The following is a 25,937-nucleotide window of genomic DNA, read 5'->3' as shown; positions in this document are numbered from 1 at the left end:
TTTGGGGGACCAGCTGGACATAAATCAGTGGGTGGTGAGCAGTTACATCACTTGTTTTTCCTGGCTTTTGTTCCTTTCTTTCTCTTTTGTTATTTTCCTTTTCATTACAATTTTTATTATTATTTTACTTCAATTATTAAACTGTTCTTATCTCAACACATGAATTTTCTTACTTTTGCTCTTCAGATTCCCTCCCCATCCCACCATGGGGGGGAGGGTGAGTGAGCAACTGTGTGGTACTTGGTTGCCAACTGGGGTTAAACCAGGATACGTCTTCATTAAGAACTTCAAATCTGCCCCAAAATCAGTCATAACTACTACAAAAAGTAGTCATAACTACCTAACAAGCAGGAATCAGCAGAGCAGCGTCTCTGGCTGGACGTGCCTTTTAACTCCTGGCTAAGGCAGCCAGTTTAGGCATAGCACCATGGCATTTTGCTACCCTGTCCTCAAGGCCTGGAGCAGCCCAAGTAGTTAGTGTCAGACATAAATGTCAAAATGGCCAAAGTGACCCCCAAACCTAGTTTACACCTACTCCCTCATGATTACAGTCCCATGCAAAGAACACGAGTGCTGACAGCAGGGGAAAAGGGCAGCACTGAGGTAGATACAAGCATTGAAAACTGTTCACATTTGGATTTGCCTCAAAAGGAAGAATACACTATAAAAGCAGCTAAAGCAGACATAAGAAGTCTTCCTCTCCCCCCACTCCCGCCCTTCTCCTGTTGGAAATATTTCTGCATAATGCAATGGATCACTCAGAGACAAGTATAAGCCAGAAGCTCTACTATATAGAATTTGACCACAAAAACTGTGTTTCTGAGAAGTCTCTTGTTAACATTTTCCTACTAGGAAAATAAGGAAATCTGACATGGAAATATCTATTTTTAATATGGGAAAAAAATCCACCACAAGGAGGAGGAATAAAAATAATCTTGCATGAGTTGATTATTTGCTTTAATCATTCCAGCTGCATCTTAATTCAAATCTCTGTGCTCAGGACCAAATCAGGTGATGAACTCATGCTCCATGGTGCCACTGTTACACATCTGATTAGTCAATAACCGCCAGAGTCATTTTCCACAAAGCTTCCAAGGAAAATAGTTTCCCATTGTCCTGGTTTCAGTTGGGATAGAGTTAATTTTCTTCCTAGGAGCTGGTATAGAGCTGTGTTTTGGATTTAGGATTAGAATAATGTTGATAACACACTGATGTTTTAGTTGTTGCTAAGCAGTGCTTACTCTAGTTGAGGACTTACCAGCTTCCCATTCTCTGCCAGCGAGGAGGTGCACAGGAAGCTGGGAGGGGGCACAGCCCGGACAGCCAACCCCAACTGGCCAAAGGGCTATTCCATACCATATGGCATCATGCTCAGTATATAAACTGGCAGGGGAGCTGGCCAGAGGACAGTGATCACTGTTTGGGGGACCAGCTGGACATAAGTCAGTGGGTGGTATGCAATTGTATTGTGCATCACTTACTTCGTATATTATTATTATTACTACTATTTTACTTTATTTTATTTCAATTATTAAGTTGTTTTTAACTCAACCCATGAGTTTGCTTACTTCTGCTCTTCCACTTCTCTCCCCCATCCCACCAGGGGGTCAATGAGCAAGCAGCCGTGTGGTACTTAGTTGATGGCTAGGCTTAAACGAGAATACCTATCAGGTTGCCTATTAGTAAAAGGATCAACCACAAAGGATGTGGGGCATCTTCACTCCACGCATGCCGAGTAGTAAGGATGACAAGAGACTAACAGCTGAGACAAAATAATTTGTTGAAACTTGTAATGTTCATTAAGCCTGAGCTGAAAAGAAGGTCCAAGTGTGATTCTTGTGGTGTGCATCTGCTAATCAGAGTTCAGACCCAGCTCCAACCACTGTCCTACAAAATACCTGAAGACTGATGGAGAGAAGACTGAAATCCAAGTCTTTCTCTCCTGTCTCAGTGTCTGAGCTCTTTATGCAGAGAGTCACTTACTCTCCTTCTCTCTGATCCAATGAATATTTGATTCTTCCATCAAACTTTAACAGAAGGAACTGGCACTGCATCACTGCAGAATATTCCGTAGCCTGTCAATTAAAGCATCTACCACCAAACTAGAATCCTTTTTTATTAAAGCTTAGACATGACTTACTTGTTTTTCATGTTTTGGTGTCATCCTCACTGGTTTGTATTAAAATAAAAATCAACCTGAAAAGACAAAACAGACATCAGATTGGCATTTAGTAGTTATTTGAAGGTCTTTATCACCTTTGCTGGACATTAGTAGACAGTGGAAATAGCCAGGCTCAGTGTCATATATACCAGAAAACATGTTTGCATTAACTACATCAAAGAATTCATTCATTTAAAAAAAACCAGAAAATCCCATTTTAGAAGCACTAGGTTAGTTCCCTTCTGGAGATATTTGTTGTACATGACAGCCCAGTGATGCTTGTCCATCTTTGGTATTCAGCACTTTTGTTCATTGCTCCAAGAGCCTCCCCGGGGGTCATCCTTGCACCCACCTCCCAACAGCTCCCCACTGTGCACCCCCAGCGCACAAACACAGCCGAGGCAGTGCTGCCTGAACCTTGCTCTCAGGCACCCAAGAACACGCCTGCGTGACTGCAGCTGAGGTCCAGAGACACTAAAACCTCTGAGTCAGCAGAATCAAAAGCCCCTTTCAACCGTTTCTCTGAAACGGAGATAAGCAGAGAAACAAACTGTTTTGATCCTGCAGGCCAGCTGCAACTCAGGCTAAATTTCATTGTGTCCATGGTTTTAAAACCTCATGAAGGGTTGCTTATAATTAGACCAAATCAAAAATCCCGTCATTAACTTATGTTTTAAACCTACTCTTTCACTGGAAGTCCCCCCAGAAAAAAAAATTTTAACTACCTCTGCAGTCCCGTAAACCAGCTGGTTCGCTCAGGACAGGTACCCACACGGGAACAGCAGGGCAGCTTTACTCACTTGACAACTTACATACATGCCGCCTGCCGAAAAGCAACCACCATGGGAAACAGATTTGCAATTTGCCTTTCCCCTTTACCTCTCCCACATGCCATCCAGCCACTGCCAGCTAACACCTGCATTGAGCCCCACCTACAAGACCGTCCTATTGCCTCCTCAGCTTTTAAAAAACAGCGTCCTCTCTCCAAACCGAGAGGACCCAAGCAGGATCCCCCCATCACCCAGGAGTATGGCCCCCCGCGCTGGCCCCATGGTCAGGATGGATGCTACTCAAGCAGGAGAAGCTGGGCAAAATCCTCCCACGCATCTCTCTGGGTGGGCACCTTGCATTGGAAAAGGTGGATTTGCAGCTTTCTTGGGCAATCCTTGGCAGCTGTGGTCAGCTGGCTGCAAAATGTTTGTATGTGACTAGGGAAGACACATGGCTACACCTTTGGAGTGGTTTGCTAAGGTTTAGCGATACAGCGTTAGTTAGGTTAGCTCTTGTTAGTATATAACTACATATTTAGGTCAAGGCCAGCTAAGGACTCCTAGACACCCACCGCTGCCCAATGCCTCTTACAAACATGCCTAACTTTCAAAATACAGCTCCACCTATTTCAGTAAAACAGAGCACAAAGATAAGCACACATATATTTCTTTGACCGGGAAATTATTTTGGAACAAACACATCTTTGTCAAATTTCTATAGGCTTAGTTATATCAAAATAGGATACTCTGTCTCCAAATAGAGATGTCTGTGCACAGGACTTTAGACATCCTAAACGGAGCCACCAGTACGGTTCTAGTCTCCATAAAGATAAGGCCACCATTTCGCTTCTGTAGCTAGGGTTGCACTGATAAAAAACACAGAGGACTATTGAACACTCCCAAAAAGTTTTTTGGGGTTTTTGCTCAATGTGTTTATGTTTAACTGGTATATATGCTCAGGGCTGAAGGCATAGAAGAGCACTTCAGCACTCCTTGCTGCACAGGCTCTGCCTCGCAGTTGGTACCAAGCAGGTCAGCGAGAATTTGGCTCATCAGCTGTAACTGCTGCTGATACAGACGTCTGTGAGGAGCTTTCCTTTTGGTGGCAGTAAATGGCTTTAGCTCTCACGCAAGCACAAGCCCACACCACAGAAAACATTGTGCAGGGCTCGGGCTGTTAGAAGAAGGGCGGTTTCTGCAGCTGTAAACCTATATAGTTTTGGGGCTTCCCCCCCCTTTCTGCTCTGCTTCAATGTGGTTTTGATTTTTAAATGGCAATTCAAAATTTTTTTCAATTATATATCTCTCTTTATTCTATCAGATTCTGCAGCCTCTCTCTTTCCTGTCTCTTAACTGCTTTAAGTAAGAAATTATGCAAGCCCAAAATATCTCATTCCTGACACTGTTAGTGAATGACAGGGCTGAAATAACACATTTCATTCTGTCTTCTGCTTTCTAATGACTGAGTTATGTGCTAGTGCAGATTAGAAAGAACAGTTTAAACTCCAAACAGCCATATTTAATGACTAAAATTAATATTTCAGCACCAAAAACCTTCCTAAAATATTTGAAATATTTAATTTTTCTTATCAAATAATTTGAAAAAAATGGAAATACTAGCCCATCAAAGCTACCCTTTCCACAGACGCCTCAGCAAGTCCAGGATTGCCCCAGTCATGCTTCTGCCACTTACAAACATACTGAATGCAGTATTCTGGCTGTTAGCATGATATGTATTTTAGGACTTCTTTAACACATGCAGAAGTCACTGAAGCAGAACAGTTCAACTGTCTGCTTAAGATGATGCCTTTTTATCTTTAGAAAAACCCTACCCAAAATACCGGTGATAGAAGCAGCTACCTCCAGAAGACAAACAGAAGGTTGCTGGTCTCTCTAGTCATTAAAAAAAAAAAAAATTCCACTGACAAAGAAATGAACCAATGCTGGGAAAAAGAATCAAAAAAGGCAGTGGTAGATCTGTAGTTTTGATAAAATACTTTCAGCTGTGACTGGGGGAAAAAAACCCATTGCTTTGAGTAAGTTTTAGTTCTGCTTCTGATCTATTATCAGACTGAAGGTTTTTTTTTTTATTATTATTACTTAGCTTCATATAACATCTGCTCCTTACAGTACATATTTTTGACAGTTGTTAATTGCATAACCAATGAAACCGCCAGGGAATGGCTCCACAACTGCCAACAACAACCCAAAGCAAAAAGATTACGTAGGATGACTTGCCATACTTCCTGCAGCCTAACCAAAAAAAAAAAAAAAGTAGAAATCAGGTGCGGGGGAGAAGAACCCCAAACAAGTACTGCAGTGTTTTTCTTAGGTATAATAGATAAACCCCAGTGCTCTTCTTAGGGATAGTAGATAAACACTGTGAAGTATTACATTTTATTTCATCATATAGAGCTGATTTTATATTTTAATATCTAAATTAAAACTAATTCTTTTATATTACTTGGGAATACCCTTTTATCATGTAAATGGAGTGCTCTTAAAGGAGGAAGTAACTTCTTCTCTACATTCCCCAAACTGAAAGATTAAAACTTAAGCAGTACCACAGACAAAAACCATGACAACTTGCTACAAAAACAGCTCAAACAAATGTGAGCCCTCCCAGCTACCTCATTAGTAGCTGTGTTTATTTACAGTGAAATTTTATGATTTCACTCATTGCTGGGCAGTGGCTTACGCAATATTCTTGTCTGCTCTGGGAGGGCTCACAGATTCTGTGTTGCCAGTGTTTCCCCTCAAGCAATAAGTTTTGATCTTTACAAGAATTATCCATCCACCCTCCTTTGATTATTTCTAAACATATGACTAAATGACCAGATTCAAGGTTTAATGGGGAAGAGTGATTTATTTTTAGACATTGGTGATGATTGAAAGTCCTATCCAGTCACAAGCAAAGTCCTCAGATGCACTTTCAAGGTTGTTCCCGTCATCAGTATCAAATGAAACTTTTGTTCAAGGCTTCAGTGTGACGGAGAGATCACAATTAAATCTCTATATACTTAAAGATCTTCCCTGCATTTTATGTTTTTCTTACCTTAACACTCAAAAAAAAAAAAAACCGTAAGAAATCTAATCTACAGTCCGTAAAAGTTCAGCTGCATCCGTACCTGGAGTTCACTATCACAGAACATACCTGTGTGCACTCAAGCGCACTATGTTTGTGAAAGTCAAGTCATCCGTACGGATTTGTAAGGAAAATACATACACAGGGACCGATGGTGGGAGGGGGAGCGTATGAAGAACAGAGCTATAATAAAATAAGATGCTAGCTCTGGAGAATTCAAAAGAGACTATAATCCCATGCTAAAACATAAGTAGTACTTATATTCAGGATAGCATAATGCAAAACTCTTTTGGGGAGCATTGATTGGATTTGCAGAAGCCTCAGGTTCTGGACTAATTCTGAAAGGTCAGTGACTGGCAGGGAGCATCACTGCTGGGGAAAGAGCATCTCCTGCAACTCCTGCACCAAGCAGAGGACCCATGAGACATCTGTGCCACTGCTGTTCCAAGGGAGTATGAAATGGAGGAGGTAAACCCCCAATTAGCACTAGCTCACAGCTAGTCAGAAGCATGGATGAAATATTATTATAGGTTTCAAACGAAACGATTACGAGTGGCAGAAAGCAATGTTAACTTTCTCATGGAACAGAACTGCCTGAAATCATAAGACCAGCCGTACCATATATATCAGCAGAAAGGTCCCTCTAGTTCAGCAGTGACTTAGATGGTGACTTGTACTGGAAGCTCAGAGTATAAGAAACAGGCAAAATTCTGAGGACTTATTCCTCAGCTTTGAAGAAAATAATGTGAAAACTATATATAGGTGGCATAAATTTATACATATAAAATGTACCATATTCTGTGGTACCAAACTCACCACATCATAACACATCCTGGCATTTACAGGAATCAGGTATGTGGCCATCACAGAACTACTGCTCTTGTTGGCGGTAAACATTCAAATTATTCAATTATTCAAATGCTGTTCCCCAAGCAGACTTCCACTCAGTCCACAGCAATGCAGCCTCAGCATAAGCTGATGCCTTCTACTTCTCCTGGTCCAGTTTAATATCTGGGGTCAACTCGACTGCGCTCATCACAGGAGTCAAGAGTTCCCTTCTGTCCCTCACTGTCCATGAACAGGATGGTGAGGACTGAAACTAGACCGTGCAGGTCACAGAGCATCCTTCATTCTTTCATCAGCCCTGCTGGTTACCAGCCCCACCTTCCCTCAGCAAATCACCGTAAAGGTCTGCTCATTAGCAGTGAGAAAAATATGAAATACATAAGTATTTTCATCTCAGCTCTGCACAGCGCTCAGATGTCTGCAGACTGCTTAATGAAGTGAACAAAATAAAGTACGCCTTGGGCAAATCCATCTCACCTTCCAGCTCAAGGTACCTGTTTCATCAGTGCTGTATTACAGTAGCAGCAGAATCACTTTGCCGCTGAGCAAAAAATGAGGACACTGCCTAAATTGTTTTTAAAAGAACAAGAGCTTTCCAAACCACCGACAGAATTCACACACCTTCCCTCCAACCACAACGTTATGTAGAAATGAACTGCCAAATATCATGCCTTTCTGGCTGCCCTTGAAATTCTGACTTCCAGCCACCGCTGCCAAGATGCTTAGTTAACTACTCTTTTCCTACAGGATTTCCCTCCATTTGGTTGCTAAATGCTTGTTTATGGCCAGCAGGTGCAAGACAGCTCCTCTTTAAACACTATGTTATCATTTTTCCCCAACCAGCCATTCCTTTGTGCTGCGATCTTCCTAGTTATGGAGACCTGTTTTATCAAGACAATTAATTCAGTCCATTAAAAAAAATTAAGAATAATTCATTTCAGAGGAATGCAAGAATCGAAGAGTTAACTAAACATACGAACTTACCTCTCCCCTCCAAAATATATATATGACATGGACTGCCATGTCAGGTGTGGGTTACAGATTTCCAATTATATTGGTATTATACCACACTTTGAATTGCATGAACTTAATACCATATTGCTGGACAGCAACATGACTCACATGCCAAGCCTCTCTGAAACTTCTAAAAGCCTAAAGATAGACAAGGAAGAAGTACTAAAAAATCTGTTCACAGTAGGAGAGAGCATCAGATGTTTCTTCACTCTCCTCTTTTTTTTTTTTTCTTTTCTCCTTCAGTCTCAAATTGCAGAGGTATGCTCAACCAAAGGACTTCATGTATACTCTGCAGTTTTGGTGGGTGGCTGATCCCAGAGCAACCATTTCTTTCTTTTTCTCCCATAAGACAATACCAGTAAGGCTAATGCTGGTAGACTGGGCTTTTAGGGAATGGTTAGAAAAGGGTAATTGTGGGTGAAGACACCGAAGGAACAGCACATGTCAATCTGTCATGACGTCCATGAGTCATCATGGTAATCAGTTATTACTCAGGGCTGATGCTCGACACAGCTTCTGCAGACAACCTGGGGACCACTCAAAATTCTCCTCCAGCTCTAGCTCCTGTGTCCTCGAGGCAGCCTGTCAATCTGGTCTGCCATGTGAGCCTGCCTTTGCTACTCTTTCCAAACACTATGGTGTATACTAAGTAGTTTAAATTACACTAAATTATTTTATAGCGTAAATAATTGCAGGTTTTGTTGCTAGGGCATTTTCAGAAGACAAAGAGATAAGGCAGTCTTTGAAGGGAAGTGTTGGTGACCTCCAAGGTAAAGTCCCAGTAAGGGTGTTTGCTCAAGAGGACTTCCAAGATCCCTTGAGCTAGGGAAAACTGATTTCAGAAGCAGAAGCAACACTGGCAATCTGGCAAGTTCAACCATCCTTCAACTGTAGCTGTACTCAACATGGAAAATACCAGATAAGCACTACAGCTCGTAGCATACCAATACTTACACAAACAGGGTATACCACTGGCAGTAAAACTACCCGTGAAAACAAAGGGAAAGCAGCAAGTAGTTTCCAGGCTAAAATCACTTGCTGACATAGTACCCAAGTACTTTCCAAGTCGAAGTTCTGTTTAGTTACAAAAGTGATGAGTGAAGATGTACACATGTATGGTTTACGTGTGCACAGCACATCTTGTTAGATGCACCAACAAGAACCAGCAATGTACAAGCATAGACAGATAAACCACCCCTGGTATTTTTATATGATGCCAGTTAGAAAAACCACATTAGACAGTTGTTGTTTCTACAAGCTGGATTACAATGAAGGGATTTGTACATAGACACTGAAGTATCAGCATTTCAGCAAACTGATTAAAATCCTAATAAAAATCTTGAATGCTGCTTCTGAAGAAGGGTTTATGTTCAGAGAATGTATGTTTTTCTTTCTTCCAAAGCTTCATGTTTCTTACAGGAATTAAATATTGCATTACATTAAATCAAATTATGTTGCCCTAAAAATATTATCTTCACCAAGGTATCTCTCTGTAATAACTAATTTTTACTTATTATGGGGAAAGAAGGGCTGAAGGCAGCTGCCTCTTTCCTGCTGAGTAAGCAGAGCAAAAATCAGCAAGTGCCATGCAGGCTTATTGTAACATTTCTTTTTCAGTGTCTCAAACACAAACGCTGACATTGCCTGACCTTTTCCTTCCTGACTCACCCCCTGGAACATTTTGAATCTCATGTGCCAGTAATTTTTCATTTTTTGGTCATTTCAAATGCTTTTCATTTACGATATGATTTTTCCCTGCTGCTTGATTTCCTGTTACACAGCACTACGTGTTTTAGCTTGGCTTTCTTCCTGCTGTGGATTTCCTTATTCTACCAAAAGAGCTATTTTTATGACACACCACTTGGTCCCATCTAGGAGGTGCTAGTGCTTGGTCTTGTCCCCAGAGACGAAAGTGAAGCAAAAGCAATAGTCTTGGCCGTAACCACAAAATTAGAAGTCCCAGTCTTATGATGTGCATCTGGGGAGATGGCTGGGAAAGACCAAGCACAGATACAGTCAAAAATAAAATGAAGAGTCAAGTAATAACATCCTGAAACAGACTGATCCTAAGCATTCTCTATAACCGCAGCTCAAAACTGTGGGGAAGATAGAAAATATTGCAGTCAATACAGCATGTTCACAACGCATTTTGATCAACTCCGGTCAAACTGTTGTGTTTCTTGGGTGGTTTAGGTCGATCAAGCCCACGACGGATGCTTGAAATGGTCCAGTTGGATCAGCCATCCAGTCTCTCACACAATGGCAATTCACTCTTCAGGCTCTTTTCCCATAAAGAACAAGTCAGATGGTCCATTGTTACTGCAAAACCTTACTGGTGTTGCGTCTGCATAGCTGCATCCATATATTGCACTAGTTTATGAGCTGCACCTATCAACAGTTAAATTAACCATTTAAGAATGTATTAACAGTGATTTCAAGTGGGCAGCTTGTTTGTTCAATGGGCTTTGTTCTCCTTCTGAGCTAGCCTGTGCCAGTGGCATGAAAACAATATTTTGGAAGGACACAGCTTCTAAATAGTGTTACTCATTACTAAAACAGACAATTCTGAGGAGCAAACAGCATTTGGCCAGCAGAACTTTTCGTGAGATTGACCAATAAGAAAATCAGGTTGAAAGTCAGTGATTTACCCATATCCCTGGATTTTCTGCTTCTCATTTCTTTTCTGCCCACTAAATGTTAAGATGTGATTTGGTTACTTTCACCCCAATTATGGAGCACACTGTTGCACCATGACTTCATAAGATCGGCATCAGCCCACTCTCAGCATGGGAGGCAGATTTCTGGTATGGAAAACTTTCAGAAGTTGTGAGAGAACAGCAGGAGACATGACAAACACAAAAATGGGAGGAAGAGAAGAAAAGCAGCACTTGGGTTTGACTGTTCTGCCATCACAGCCAAGTTGAAGGACTTGCCAGCCATCCTAGAACAAACACTGGCTCGAGGTCAAGCAGCAAGAGGAGCAAAGGTAGAAAACTTCATCCCTGCAAAACAAATACATCCCACAGCTTGTTTTCGCAGTACCCAAACCCACATGATATTTTCCCAACAATGAATTCAAGTAGACCACTAAGTAATCTGAAGGACTTTTTCTGCCTTTAGCAGGAGAAAGACTTCCCACTTACAGAGCAGGTGCTGTCTGAATGAGCAGAACGCACTTTGTCCTAGTTTCGCCCGCGATAGAGTTAATTTTCTTCCTAGTAGTTGGTACAGAGCTGTGTTTTGGATTTAGGATGAGAATAATGTTAATAACACACTGATGTTTTAGTTGTTGCTAAGTAGTGCTCACACTAGGCAAGGACCTTTTCAGCTTCCCATGCCCTGCCGGGTGTACAAGAAACTGGGAGGGGGCACAGCCAGGACAGCTGACCCCAACTGGCCAAAGAGGTATTGCATACCCTATGGCGTCATGCTCAGCATATGAAGCTGGGAGAAGAAGAAAGAAGGGAGGAATGTTCGGAGTAATGGCATTTGTCTTCCCAAGTAACCGTTACGCGTGATGGAGCCCTGCTTTCCTGGAGTTGACCGAACACCTGCCTGCCCATGGGAAGGAGAGAATTAATTCCTTGTTTTGCTTTGCTTCCACGTGCAGCTTTTGCTTTACCTGTTACACTGTCTCTATCTCAACCCATGTGCTCTCTCACTTTTACCCTTCCAATTCTCTCCCCCGTCCCACCAGGGGGGAGTGAGTAAGTGGTGCTTAGTTGCTGACCGGGGTTAAACCACAACAGGCTTATTCCAAGTTCACTCAAATATATTTACTTGAGGCCAAAAAAAAGCACAATCCAGTCTTAAAACAGAAAAATTGCCAATTTATATAACCACACCTTTAGCTAAACCAGTTGAAACCTACACATTATGTATGGATGTATTTGAAAACCTACTTTGCAGACCTACGTGCAAATCCATAATAACCACCTGTCACATGGCTGCTGGGACCTGACAGCCACAAAGAGCTCTACCATTCTTCAGAAACACAATGATGCTGCAGGGACAACAGCTTTTCAGTCCAGCACTACACACGCATCTCAGAACGAAACCTCAGTCAAGGCAACTCAGCGAAATGAATGGCCCAGATGATGCGGAGCCCTGCAGCTGGGAACCTGCAGAGGAAAGCCTGGCTGTGGGTATCCGGCCTACTTGGTCACTGCCAGTAACTTCCGCAGAACTGATGCAATTGGGTTGCTATCACCAACCAAGAGGGAAGTAACCATCACTGACAATGTGTTCCGCTTCATAGGTGAGTTTCAAATCCTGCAACACTTTATATACGGGCAAGTGCTTTACATACTTGGAAAGCACTCTATAAGGATAGTGCTGTCCGTCCCGACACGGTCTGTTTAGTAAAACAGGTCTAGCAGGAGAACAGGAAGGAGAATGGTTGTCATCTAGCCTAAAAACAACACAACTTTTGTAAGTATAAGAGCTAGCTATTAACTGACTGCTGAAAAACAAGAATTTCATCTGCATTAAAGAGAGAATTAAGTCATTTGACGTTTGAAAGTTATCTGGTTTCGCTGAGCTTATGGGGAAAAGATGGCATTGCTTAGAATTAAGCTTTGCTAGAAATCTAGTCAATGGGTAATCATATACACCAAACCAAATTACCATTTTCCACGCTGCCAACAGACTTATGTTTCAGATGTCTAGGACAAGTCAATTGCCACCCAAGGTTAGAATGACAGAAGCTGTAGTGATCCTCAGGTGGACAAAATAACTCTACAGCATTCAGAAACATGCTACCGGTCAGCGCTGTCATGGTCTAAGAGCAAGGCAACATACTGCTGTAAGCAGAGACAGTGCCTTATATGACAGGTTAGAAGTATACTTGAGAAAAGAAATGAGCTCTCAGGTTTGCAAGCCCTCCTCCAATGAATCTGAGGTGCTACACATCCTAAAGCCATGTTCTTCTCAAGCAGACTTGCTAGTCTTAATAAAAGATATTTAACATGCAAAACTTGCCTTGGACAAAGATCTCTGGCTCTGAAGAGCCTGGAGAATATGGAAGAATCTTTTCTAAAAGAAAGATCATTGCTTATACCCATATGCTAGATGATAGCTTATTATTTTTCAAATCTTTTACTTAAATTCAAATATGTAATGGCAAAAAGGAAAGTAAAAATCTGTATGTTGACTGAAGCCTGATGACTGCCTTTATGCTGTCTTAAAGATAGTCCACAGTACTCCAAATTCTCTTTACAGTTATCTTGCATTAGTCATAAGGCTTGGCGCATGTACTGAAGGGTGGTTTTCCTGAGAAAGTCAGGATGCTTTCTTTGCAAACTGACCTGAATTATTAACACCTACATACCAGGGTTTGCATTAAATCCCTGTGGTTCAGCTGTGCAAAGCTCACTGAAAAAGATCTCAGCGGGGAGAGAATCTTGCATCCCTACTTTAAGATTCAGCCTTGGACTACACACCTAGTGTAGACAGCCTTTTCCTGGCCAGCAGGTCAAGCAGACCTTCCTACCAAATCTACCTGCGATGAGGAGTGAAACAGCAGTCAGAAAGCTTCCTTGCAGACAAGCAGATTAGGAAGGCTTCATTTCTGCACAAGTATTTGCTTCAAACAGTTCTTCATAAAATCCCCAAAGGGACATTTTCACTATAAATCCTCTCTGATTCTTGGACCCTAGTGCCCAAATCCAGTTTTGTGGTGTGAGAGGTGGAGGGACTGTTTAAGCCAGCCACCTGGCTGCCTTCCCAACCATCTTCACAGCAACTCCCACCTTCATCCGCCTGGAAAGGGGGAGACAAGGGGTTTTATCTCATATCAAATGAATGATTTGCTTTCCTGTCTCCCCAACAATTAGAGTTGATTCAACTCTGAATAGTCATACCACAACCAATCTTCACCCTGATCAGACAGACATAACAAATGCAACGTAGTCATAAATTCCTGGGGAGCAAACCAACCGGTGTCACAGCCATTAAACGCTGGTCTCATTGTTTCACATTTGTGAAGACACGTGAGGGTATTTTGGGGCTGTGTTACTCCACACCATGAGACAAGGCTATTACATTTAACTGTCCTCAAAGCAAATATGACTGCAGCGACACTACACACTGATGTGACTTTATAGGCTCTGGCATTATCAAAATGTTCTCCAGCGCCTAGAACTCACAGCTATCGCCCTTCTCCTTGTAAACACTCCCCAACACTCCCCTTACCACCTCACTTTTCATGCCTCATTAATAGAGGTTCATTTCTTCTGGGAAGAGGCATGCTGCTCTTGGGAAAACAAAGCCTTCCCCTCTGGGAAGACAGCTGAAGATCTCATTAAAACGGGTACCAAAGTTATGACTAATTTAAAACCATGCATCACCATTATGCAATTAAAACAACAAGACTATTAGAAGGCACAAAGTTATAACGTGTTGCTGTATGCATGGAGCAAGATAGGTGGGCATTTAGGGCTTCCCTGAGGGAAAGGAGGAGCAGGAACTTGAACTTGACGGATGGCAGCACACACACACAGAGGTCAGGGTATATTACTCATTGTCAGCTCTTTAGTAAAATAGATGCTTTGTTGCAGGAGCAAAACATCCATTTTGCTTTGAGGTGTAGGATATACCTGTCAGTAAGTTTATCCTCCTAGACAACTCTGGTAGAAAAGAAAGGGAAAGGAAGAAGTATTTTTCTTACGCCACAAATCCTTTAAATACTAAGAAATACCAATTTCTTCGTACCTCAAGAAGCAGGCATGGAAAGCAAATTGTGTTGTCTTTTCATGCACAAGAGTTACTGGAGAGAAGATCCGTAACAAAATCATCATTGGTTTATCTGTTCTTAGACAAACGAAACCCATCAGTATGCATCCTGCTCAATGACTCTGTGGCAATCCATAACAATCAATCAATCACATGAGGATGCTGGAGCAAAGGGACACTCCTTTCAAACCGATGAAGTCCTTCCTTTTAGGCCAGGCCCACAGGTTGATGCTGAGTTGTAAAGGTTTTTGCATGGTTCATGTCTATTGATTAATTCCTCTGTGGTACTGGGAGACATTTTGAAATAACTTGTGCTGTGGTACCAGCAAGACAGCATGTAAGTAACATGCCCAGCAAAATTCAAAAGGAAACTAGTTTCTAGGACCAGAAGCTCTGAGGGTATCTAAGGATTCTGTGAAGACATATCACTAATTAGACCTTGAAAAGAGAAATTATATTTTTAAGTTCTCCAGGCTGAAAGAGAATCACTGGAGGAACTCTGTGGGAAATGCAGGACTATTTGCAATTGTATTATTGCATTATGTTTTGTTAAATCTCCCACTGATCCCCCTGTCCTGCAGAAATCTGGATAGCTAAACATAAACATTCAGTGTCTTTGTGGATGCTCACAAGGTGTCCTAGTCTTCAGCTGCTGCCCAAGAAGAAGGTGGGTCAACTGTAGGTCATGTGTCAGGATGCCAGCCTCATAAAGATGTCCTGGATCCCCTTGGACAGGCTGAAAGGCACCCTGAAAGGCACCAGTCACTTACATCCAGGCAACCAACCCATGGCCAAGCTGTACTGTGTAGAGATTTATCAAGGAATGCTACAGATAAACAGATCCAGAGCCAAAATTCTATGCACCAGACCTGTGCATGTAGTTTCCTGTAGTCAACAAGCAGCTATACCATGATTTGCTTCTCTATCCCAAGAGCTATCCTGCCAAGAAGTCAGGAAATTCCTGCAGGACACATAGCTGGTTTTTTTCCTCTTATTATTTTTAGTATCAGAAGAATAAACAACTTGCTGAGCTAGGTTTTTTTGAGATAACATAAAGATGCAAAATCTTTAACAAGAAGAAAGAAAGAAAAATCACAATGTCCTAAATTATCCAGATTTCTTTTACTTCTCTGCTTACAAAGCCAAAAGCTTATGCATACTACATACCACATACATGGAAATAAGATCCATGTGATACATTGCTGAGATATGATATATCAAATTTGTCACCTGTCCTATCCTACCTACCTACTCCCAGGAAGCAAGGAACACCTGCAGCAGTCCATGCTGCTGAGCAAATATTCACAACCTTTTTACTTCGGGATTTATTACAGTGTGGGTTTTGTTGGTTTGGGGTTTTTGTTTTCTTTGTGTTGTTTTGTTTTTTAAAAATCAGCCTGCCAGAGAAGTGTTTCCTTCTTTCATATGGAGAAATTACAAATTTGTATGATAAAAGGAGAGAAGGTTGCAGTTGCCTGAAATTATAGGGAGAAGTAGTCAGCAAAATCTGACTAAAATAGGGCTGCAAGACCGATTCAGCCCTTTACAGTCAGAAAGGCCCAACTTCTGTATCAATATTCTTGGCAGCATCTTTCACTCCACAGGATCAGAGCACCAGCAGAAGGGCAGGCGGAGGGGAACACCACACTGAAGCAAGCACATTTGGTACCAGCAGGTGCAGCCCCTCAGTCAAAAGGCAAGGCTACTCTACAGTAGGGGCAACAGGCATCAAGGCGATGGAGGGAGGCATCAAGGCGATGGAGGGAGGCATCAAGGCGATGGAGGGAGGCATCAAGGCGATGGAGGGAGGCATCAAGGCGATGGAGGGAGGCATCAAGGCGATGGAGGGAGGCATCAAGGCGATGGAGGGAGGCATCAAGGCGATGGAGGGAGGCATCAAGGCGATGGAGGGAGGCATCAAGGCGATGGAGGGAGGCATCAACGGGAGGTGCTCTAAGGTTGCTTAACTAGGAACAGGATGCAGGAAGCTTCAAAATGATAACTGCCACGACCTTCTCTGGGTGGGAAAAGCTATTTTGTAAGATATTCATATGCAGCAGTGGCATGAGCTCTGTAAAAATGTCTAGGAACATAGCCTTTGCCCTTATCTGTTCAGCACTACTACCTTACATCAGCACATCACCAGTCCTGGCTAGATGGTGACCGCTCACCCAGAAAAGCCAAATCACAACATGTTTACCAACTGCTGGCTTAATTTAATGCTCCACCTCCTCTTATGCTTGAGAACTACTCAGTTTGACCCAAATCCCCAGTGGTTTTTGCTGTGTATGGCACTGTGCTTGGGAAGGGAAATCCCAGGACACTTGGAGCCTGCAGCACAGCAGGGCACCGCTCATGCCTGACCCATGCACAGCATCTACGCTAAAAGCATCACAGCACCGTGGGCGTGCGGTGAGCGCAGAGGTAGCTTAAGCAGGTAAACCAGGGCTGATAAAAGGTGCTGCCTTCAGAAGTTAATGCGGAAAAGCACAGCTGAAAACAACTGCTTAGTGTATTAAAAGGTGAAAGGGAGAGGCTTGGAAGAGTAAAGGCAACATTTACCCAGCCCTGCCTGCAAGGCAGGGAACAAGGGAAAACCAGAAAACTGAAAGTCTATTGAGATAGAACCTAAGCAATATTTCATGAAACACAGCAACACAGTGGTGTGATGCTACTCCAGCTTTCTACCGGGCTATCCCTGTACCATAAACATATCTTGAAAGAAAAACTAAACAAACAAATAAAAAAAAAAACACTAAACCTGCATCACTGAAATAAATTACAATCTTATTCAAATATAAAAACTACTGCAGCAGATTCTATCACAAAACCGCTAATTTTAGGAAAGAGCATCTGCAAGCTGGCAACTGCTGTTTTGCAATAGTATAGAAACACAAATCCTTAATTCCAGTAGCTCAGCTGATAACAGTTAACTGCAATTAAACTATAGAGACATAAATGATAGAGGAGCCATGATACCAATATAATTTCTAACAAACTTGCCACTTGTATGAACATTTGGAGGTACTTGATTAAACAACTATTTCTGTCTATGTTCACAAATAGCATCTTGCTTTCTATTTCGTAACTTCTCTGGGACCATGGACAGCCTTTCTGCCTGTATTTGCACAGCTCCTACCATGAGGCACAAGTAACTGGATGAGGCTTCTAGGTGCTACTGTCTCCTAATTCTACTATAGCAGTGGAGAGATTATGCTGTTAGTACCTTAGTAGTAATATTTTCACAATGTTTTTCTCCTTTAAAAAAATACTTAAATATAATTATTTTGCAAATAAAATTTTAAATCATAGTCACCTATAATAAAGCTCACATGTATTATAAGCCCTTAAAAGTATATGACTACAGGCATGGTGTATGCAAGTTCTTTAAAATGAAAATCATTAAAAGGTAAATACTTCTTAGAGTGAATATAAAACATACATGATAAACAGGAGGCTTCTAGATTTCAAGTCAAGCATTATAAACATAGCATAATACCCTAGGCTGAGGTAGGCATAATTATTTTAATCTTCTACACAAAGAAAACATCAGTATTGCCATTTTTCTAAAGGAAGCCCGGTTTGTGTCATTTAGATAAGCTCTGCCTTGCATTACTTTTAGTTTCAGTTCTCCCTAGCACAAATAGGAAGACCATACTCTTCACTTGAGCTATTTCCTGACCATGTGAGCAGCAGATTGGGCAATGAAAACTCAAGCTGCTGTTCTCCTTGGGCAACGGGTGACCTGGGCATGTGCCAGGTGGGACCTTCAGACACACCCAAGCAGGCGGGACCCTGATCCGCAGCGGCCTGCCTCCACACCTTCGTCTGCCTTTACCTTTTCACCACTGCTAGCAGAATTAGGCAATATTTACCTAAAGTTGCCACGTCCTCCAAGGGGCTGTGAGAACACCCAGCCCGTGGCGCTGATGCGATGGCAACCGCACGTCTCTATGGGGCCATCCCAGCGGGTGGGTGCGAGACCACAAGCAAACATGGGCATTTCAGGGAAGGGCGCGGGCAGCTGCCTGCGTGCCTCTGTGCCTAATTCCAGCATGTGGCCCAAGGCAAACCCAGCAACTCAATCACTGGAACTTCCTTTGGTTTATAAAGCGGTTAGTTTTAATTGCAATACCATGTTTTCAGAGGCTTTCTTCATATGTACCAAAAAGTGCTCACATCGCTTAATATAAATAACACGCAGAATTTAAAAATAATAATAAGGCAGGATCCTGACTAACAAATAGGATGTACTTAATATAAAATTATGCCATTATATACAGGATATGATATGCATTGTATATTTAAATATTATTATACACAATGACATTCAGGATTATATTATTTATATAGGTTATAATATAACATATATATATACATAGGGCTTTTACACATCCATATAAAGGTCAGAGTTGCCAAAGGCGACAGACTTTCTTTAGCAAAACAAAAAGCCTTGGTTCAAAACAAGATTAATAATTATTGAAACCAAAGTCTTTTACCACCTGGCATTAATCATTACTAAGAGTAGTCATTTATACAGCTGTAAATCACAGCGAAGCCCTGTATCCTCATCCTTACCCACAGATCAGGGGAATAAATACACTTCTAAAAGACAGGGAGGGACCAAGCCCTGTGACAGCCGGCAGCTCTTGTAACAGTACCCGCCGCTTCTACCCGGGCTTTCCACGGCGTTGCCCAAACCAAGGGTTATTTTACGAGCCCAGGCAGCGCCCCACCGTCACCCAGAGGAGGAGGCGGAGGCTCCACACCCACCCAGCCACGCCGGCCTTCGCAGCCGCAGCGATCCCACCCGGGGCGCCCGGCGGGCTCTGCCCCTGCCCCGCCGGTGCCGGAGCCCTGGCGAGGCCGGAGGGGGGTGACACCCCGCCGCAAGACCCCAGTCGCCGTGTGCCGTGTCCCGCCCCGTCCCCGCGCCGGGTCTGCACTCACCGCTCGCCGCCGCCGCTCCCGCCACCGCCCGCAGGCCGGGAGGAGGCGGTGCGCCACCGGCGGTGGGCGGGGCCGCGCGCCCTCGGCACGCCCCCGGCACGCCCCCGGGGTGCCGGCTGGGGTTAGGGGGCGGGGCTTCTGCGGGGGGGCGGGAGGAGAGCCCCGGGCCCGCCCCAAGTGGGGGGGGCTTCCCGGCGGATGAGTGGAATTTAAGGTCTGGGTCCTCCATCCGTATCATGGAAACCCAGAGGGACAAAGAATGGCTTTCCTCAAAAAGACTTGGTTTTAGGAGCCTTTCAGTTAAGGAGGGAGGGGAAAAAAAGGGAGAAATTAAGAGTGGTAAATTTAATTAATTTTATATAATATATAATTATAAAGTATAATTAATATACATTTTTAAAGGGTGAATAAAATATCTTCTGAAGATTTCTTTTCAGCTTTACTTGATTTCTCAGGAAATAAAAACACTAGTACTTTTTTTCCTTACTGTTTTGGGATTGGATTTTGGTGTGGTTTGGGGTGGGTTTTTTTGTATTTTACCTAAATCCCATCTTAGATTGCTAGACATTAAAGTTCCAAGAGGAATTTGAAATACATGATTAACATCATGTGCTAGCACTTGGAGATCAGCTTGGAAATAGAACGGTGACTTTTTGTGCCACATCTCTGGAATGTCAGATTCCTGGGTTTTGGAATCTGGCTTCTGAAAAGGAGCTTAACAAGCTTGGAGAAAGCATTTATCTGTGAAAACATGTCTCTTGCTGCTGAGGCTGTTCTTGTGTGCTGAAATAGTTTTAAGATAAATAAACAAAGTGCCTAGGAAATATCCACTAATTAGAGTGGAAAGAAACGAGTTAATTTTCTGTTGCATCAAGAACTAGTAAGGTTTTCTACTTTGAAGAGCTCAAATGATTTTCCCTTCTCTATGTACTGATAAAGAATCACCAAAGAATCAGAGCAACTTCTATTTTGAAAAGGAGAAATCGTTTTAATACTGTTATACATAATTGCTTCATTTCTAGATACTAAAAAGCCTAGAATCTTTTCTTAATCTTTTTATGTAAACTATGGCCTAGTTTTTCCCAGAAAATACTAAAATAGGAAGCAAGTTCTGGGATAAAAATTCTGCTAGAAGAAAATTATTATTATTAATTTGCCTTGAGTACCCCAAAACTCTCCTCTGTTAAGAGCCCTTTAGCAAAACACTACAAAGACATGTAGAGATCAACACGAACAACAATTTATTCAAAACAACAGAGTACAGAGAATTACAGGTGGGTTACAGGAAGGGTCTACATCAGCCTTTTCCCAAAAATATTTGCTGCTTTTGGTAACGGTGGTTCAGCATCGCTGGCAGCAGAGACCCAGTGCCAGTGTGGACAGGGCTCAAGCGGCTGCTGGTATCTCTCCTGCAAAGTTGTATAAAGCCCATTTTTTGGTAGGATGGTGCAAGCGCCGAGGCTGGACCTCACCTTTTTTGCTGTCAGACACTGTGCTGAGCAGCGGCTCTGAGCCACCATCCTGCCTGAGAAATGATTCACGAAGGAAGGCCAGTGTAGGAAAAGTCTGGAGTGAAAAAGGAAGAATGAGGCTAACTGGCAACTAAATAGCTCTCTGTGGGATTGCTAGTATAAGCTTGTTTTCAGAAATCGGATCTTTTATTTTTATAGTCTAGCATAATAAAAATTATTATCAGTGAGATTTATAACTCTTAGTTATCTCTGGGTAAAGGTGAAATAGTGGTACCTCTAAGCCACACAATTTTGCCAGCAAAAAAATAATCAGAATTAGATATAGTTAAATTTAGCAAACAGAGGCTGTACAGGCAAGTGTTCTTGAAAAAGGAAAGAACAATTATGACAGGGAACAAATTTTTTTTTTTTCAGAGAAGGTCTGTTCAAACTTCCAAACTTGTTCATAGGATTTCAACCCTTAATTCCTTTCCCAGGTTTTTTTTTTGTTCTGTCCCACTTCAGTGTTCTAGTGAATTAACTCCTCCCATAAAGTTATGATGTGCAGGTATTTTCCAGGAAAGAAGGGAGGCTGGAGGACATCAGACCTTACCAAGATGCCTGTTTGTGGTGAGCAGCATAATGAACATAGGAATGGTGCTCCTATGTGAACAGGAAGGAAGAAAAGTTCAGTAGGAAAGCTTGCATCAAAAGGACTGGATGCCAATCATCACAACATCCACATTTCGTGGCTCTGAAGTAGAAGATCTGTCCAAGACCTCCTTGATAAATGTCCTTAAAAGGGTGGTGTTTTTTTTCCCATAGCCAAGTTTTGTCAATGCACCCAGACCTTGCTAGCATAGATAAAATTTTCCTAATCCCAGTCATCTTAATTGATGTTTCCTATTTCATGTTCTGTTCTATATTTATTAATGGATGACAGGGGCATATGTTCCAACTCCTTTCCCTTCTTCCTTCTGCCAGCAAAACAAGCTCTCATTTTGCTTTGAGCTATGTAATGCTGTCTGGTGAGAGATCCAGACGAACCTGTCAGTTATTGCTCAGAGCATCTACCACTGGACCTACTGCAGGGGAAATAGCTACCAGCTCAACTGCAAAATTCAGGTTTATTGCAGGTCCTAAATAAAAAAATACAAAAATATAGCATCCTAGGAAAACAACAGGAAAGACTGAGGCAGCAGAAGAAAAATAGACAGGGGAAAAAGACCAAAGCACTGGAAAAAAGAGGATTAGTATCCTGAAGAAAGGGCTAGAAATTGGAGGCAAGGGGGAGTTTTGTAAAACTGATGTTACCAATTTGGTTCGTTGCCAGCTGAGAATTTGCATAGAAGAAACTCCTGTGCATTTTCTGTGAAGTTCTCATGCTATTTTTGTCCAGCTTTTTTCACACCAGCAGCATTGTGTCCTGACATGAATGTCCAAGAATGCATTTGCATCAAGATTTTTTGTGAGCCTTTCTCGCCGTGCAGCAGTAGTGCTGGAATGAACAATGGGGGCCTCCCATTGTTTTTGGCTGACCCGCTGGTCTGAGGGGACTTCTTCCTCTACACCGAGATCTTGCCTCTCAACGCTGTGATAAACTAATTGCTCATCAGTGAGTTATTGATGAATAAGGTATTTTTTCCATGTCAGCCAAAAAAGGGGGAATTTTATTCTAAACAGCTCTCTCTTAATATTTCCACTGCAATAAATTATTATTCTGCTATCATGACATCAATTAGACTTACTTCAGATTAAATCTGCTACAGTTATGGCCGCCAATTTACTTGGAAGGGCAAACTTGAGTGTGCATCTATGTTAGCATTTTCAGATCAGGATCATTTTGTGGAGCAGCTGCAGAAGACACCGAAGAACCATTTCACCTGAGACATAACCAAGAGCTGCACTCCAACCACTGATGGAGCCAGCCTGGAACAAATGCTGCAGAGCACGCAGAGGGTGAAGGTTAGGCCATCTGCATAAGCTGGTTTGCACTGCAGAACTTTTCCTAAGACATAGCCTAAGTCACAGAGTGATTAAAATGTTGGTTCTGTAAGAGAACAACCCCCGCCTTGGAAAGAAGGGGTATTGTATATGTTTGGTTAGCGTGAATCTAGACTCCTTTCTTTTTGATCAAGCTTTGTTTCATGTTTTAATATTTAACCTAAGCTTAGGGACAGGATGTCTTGGCCATCAGCTCACTCATTTAATCAAGGAAAAATGTTCCTTTTAGAAGAAAAATTAAGGAGAGCTGGCAAGAGAAAATTGCTTTAAGTTGCCCTTGCGTAACATGCAACCATATATATGGATAGCAAGGGTTAGGGTACTTCATCTGTAAAGACCACCAAAGGCCCCTGAAGAGAGAAAGGCATGCGTGGAAGAACCTGAGGCAGAGCCAAGAGGAATGACTTCATGCCATTACGCAACCTATGTATATTAGAAAGAATATGTATTAGATAGGCAGAATACGTATGGACTTATTGTACAAATATAGTGAAGTAGCCAGCTTCAGTGTGCTTGATTTGTGGAAAACCACCGAGCACGCATGTTTGAGCAACCCTGAAATAAATTATCACTGTCTCTCTTGAGTGCGTGATTATTGACTCATTGCCCACCGGGCGATGAATCCGCTTTTCGGACAACAGTTTTTGGAGACCCAGATGGGAGAGCTGTGAGGCCTTGCCTGGATCATCTTGCCAGCTGCCACTGGGGAGAAGCTGCTCTTTAGACTCCAAGTGCGTACCAACCTGTTGTTTGGCGGACCCCATGAGTGATCTTCCCATCCAGAGCAGGTAAGCTACTCAAAGACACATGATAATGGGGCATTGCATGGGATAAAAATAGGTAAAGGTAAAAGTGTTTTGTAAGTCTTATGCATGATTGGGCAGTGACAACTGGAGTGCATGAAGCAATAGGTGAAGGTCTTAAAGGTATTTTGTAAAGTTTTGTGCACATTTGGACAGTGATGACTGGAGTGCATAGAAATAGGTAGAGGTAAAAGGGTTAAAGTGTTTTGTAAACTTTGTGTATGTTTGGACGGTGACAACCAGAGTGCATGAAAGCACAGTTGGTAAAAACATTTTTTGTGGATAACATGGGAGCAGGACAATCTGCAGAGGTTTCCCCTTGCTCCCCATTATGATGCATCTTGAAAAATTGGAATAGTTTGGTGGGGATCCTCTAACAAAAGGAAATTTAAAGAACATTGTACTCAGTGGCGGCCAAAGTATAAATTGGAAGATGAGGGAAAAGTGGCCAGAAATGAGGTCTTTGAATTATAATACAATCTTGCAACTTATGTTGTTTTGTAAAAGGCAAGATGAATGGGATGAGATTCCATATGTGGATTTGTTCTTTACTTTAAGAAAGGATCATGAAACAAGGAAGAAATGTAAATTGTTGATACCTGATTCAAATGTGTTAGTGACAATGGATGACATGAAAAAACCTTTGTGGTCTTTTTCTGCTTGTAGCATGGGAAAAAGATCTTTAAAACTGGAAGATGAGGAAGAGGATATTCAAATGTAGGTAGCTCCAGATGGAGAAAATGTTACAAGTGAAATAGGAGGGGGAGAGAGGCAGTGAAAGCTTTAGCTCGGTAGCAGGGAGAACCCAAGCACAGTATCACCCTGTAATACAGGCCCCCCCTTCAATAAATAGTGTATTTACACCAGAAGAAGAATGAATGGTTATGGAAAAAGCAAGGGAAGAAAATGAGCAGCAAAATGCCAGGTGTGGTCCTGAGCAGTTTATGCCGACTTAGGAGGCCAACTGGACCAGAATTCAAGTACAAGGAGGTTCATGATTAAACAATATCAGCAACTGATTTTGTACAGAATTAAAAATGGTGTATCTAGACCAAAGAATCTTGCCAAATTGTATCAAGTAATACAAGGTAAAACAGAAGACTCTGTTGCCTTTTATGAGCAGGTGTGTGAAGTAACTCAGAAATGGACAGACCTGGGCCCTAAAGATGAGGCAAATAAAATTACTTTTACCGTATTATTTGTAGGACAGTCAGCACCTGATATTAGGAAGAAATTACAGAAAGTAGATGGAATGTCAGGAATGACCATATCTCAGTTAATTGAAATTTCATATAAAGTCTATAATAATTGGGAGGAAATTGAAAAGAGAGAAAGTGAAAAGGAAAAATTTAAATCTAGGAGGCAGAATGTGGCAATATTGGCAGCTGCCTTTGTTAAGACACAGGCTCCATTTAGAGGGTGAGGTTTCAAGAGGAGACCAGGACGAGGAAGGGGTCAAGGTACAGGGAAAGGATCAGGAATTAGAATTCCATTGGAGAAAGATCAGTGTGCTCTTTGCAAAAAAAAAGGGACATTGGAAAAATTAATGTCTGAATGGACAGCCTAATAGGACTCCCATCTCAGCTACAGCCCCAGTACCTGGGCAATTGATTGGGATCATGGAAGAGGATTCGGACTGATGAGGACTGGGGGTTGAGGAAATTAAATCCCCAGCCAAACCCCTGGCTGATGTTAAGCTGGGGAACGATGTAGTTAAATTTCTAGTTGATACAGGAGCAACCTACTCTGTATTAAATAGTTGCAAGGGACCTATAAGTAAATAGTTTATGGCCGTGGTTGGTGCAATGGGAACGCAGGAGGTTAGACCCTTTTTGCAAGCAATTAAATATGAAATTGGAAACAAGGTGTTTGAACATGAATTTTTATACATGCCAGAATGCCCAATACCCCTCATGGGAAGGGACTTGTTAAATAAATTAGGGGCACAGATAACCTGTGACAAAAACAAAATAAAAGTCCATATCCCAGAAAATAATGCCTGGGAAGCACAAATATATGTATTATAGGAATTGCTTGAGGCAACGAAAGACAAGGAGAAGGAGGGACCAAGTAGCCCTTTTTGGAGGTAGAAGATGCTGTAACCCCTTTTGTATAGGCAAC

General features: G+C 42.2%; 1 protein-coding gene across 1 annotated transcript in view; it reads right to left on the bottom strand.

Moving 5' to 3' along the window:
• Window positions 1-19,627, bottom strand: part of SNX10 (sorting nexin 10) — a 38,184-nt gene extending 18,557 nt beyond the window's left edge. The window contains exons 1-2 of the mRNA XM_075083106.1: window positions 19,559-19,627; window positions 2,141-2,196 (exon numbers count right to left, since the gene is read on the bottom strand). Of these exons, the coding sequence (XP_074939207.1) occupies window positions 2,141-2,164 (24 nt within the window). The 5' untranslated portion in view covers window positions 2,165-2,196; window positions 19,559-19,627. The remainder of the gene's footprint in view (window positions 1-2,140; window positions 2,197-19,558) is intronic.
• Between the last annotated feature and the right edge of the window lie 6,310 nt (window positions 19,628-25,937).

The sequence above is a fragment of the Phalacrocorax aristotelis genome, chromosome 2 (genome assembly GCF_949628215.1).
Source record: "Phalacrocorax aristotelis chromosome 2, bGulAri2.1, whole genome shotgun sequence".
Classification (NCBI taxonomy): Eukaryota; Metazoa; Chordata; class Aves; order Suliformes; family Phalacrocoracidae; genus Phalacrocorax; species Phalacrocorax aristotelis.
This window is presented reverse-complemented; position numbering and strand designations above follow the sequence as displayed.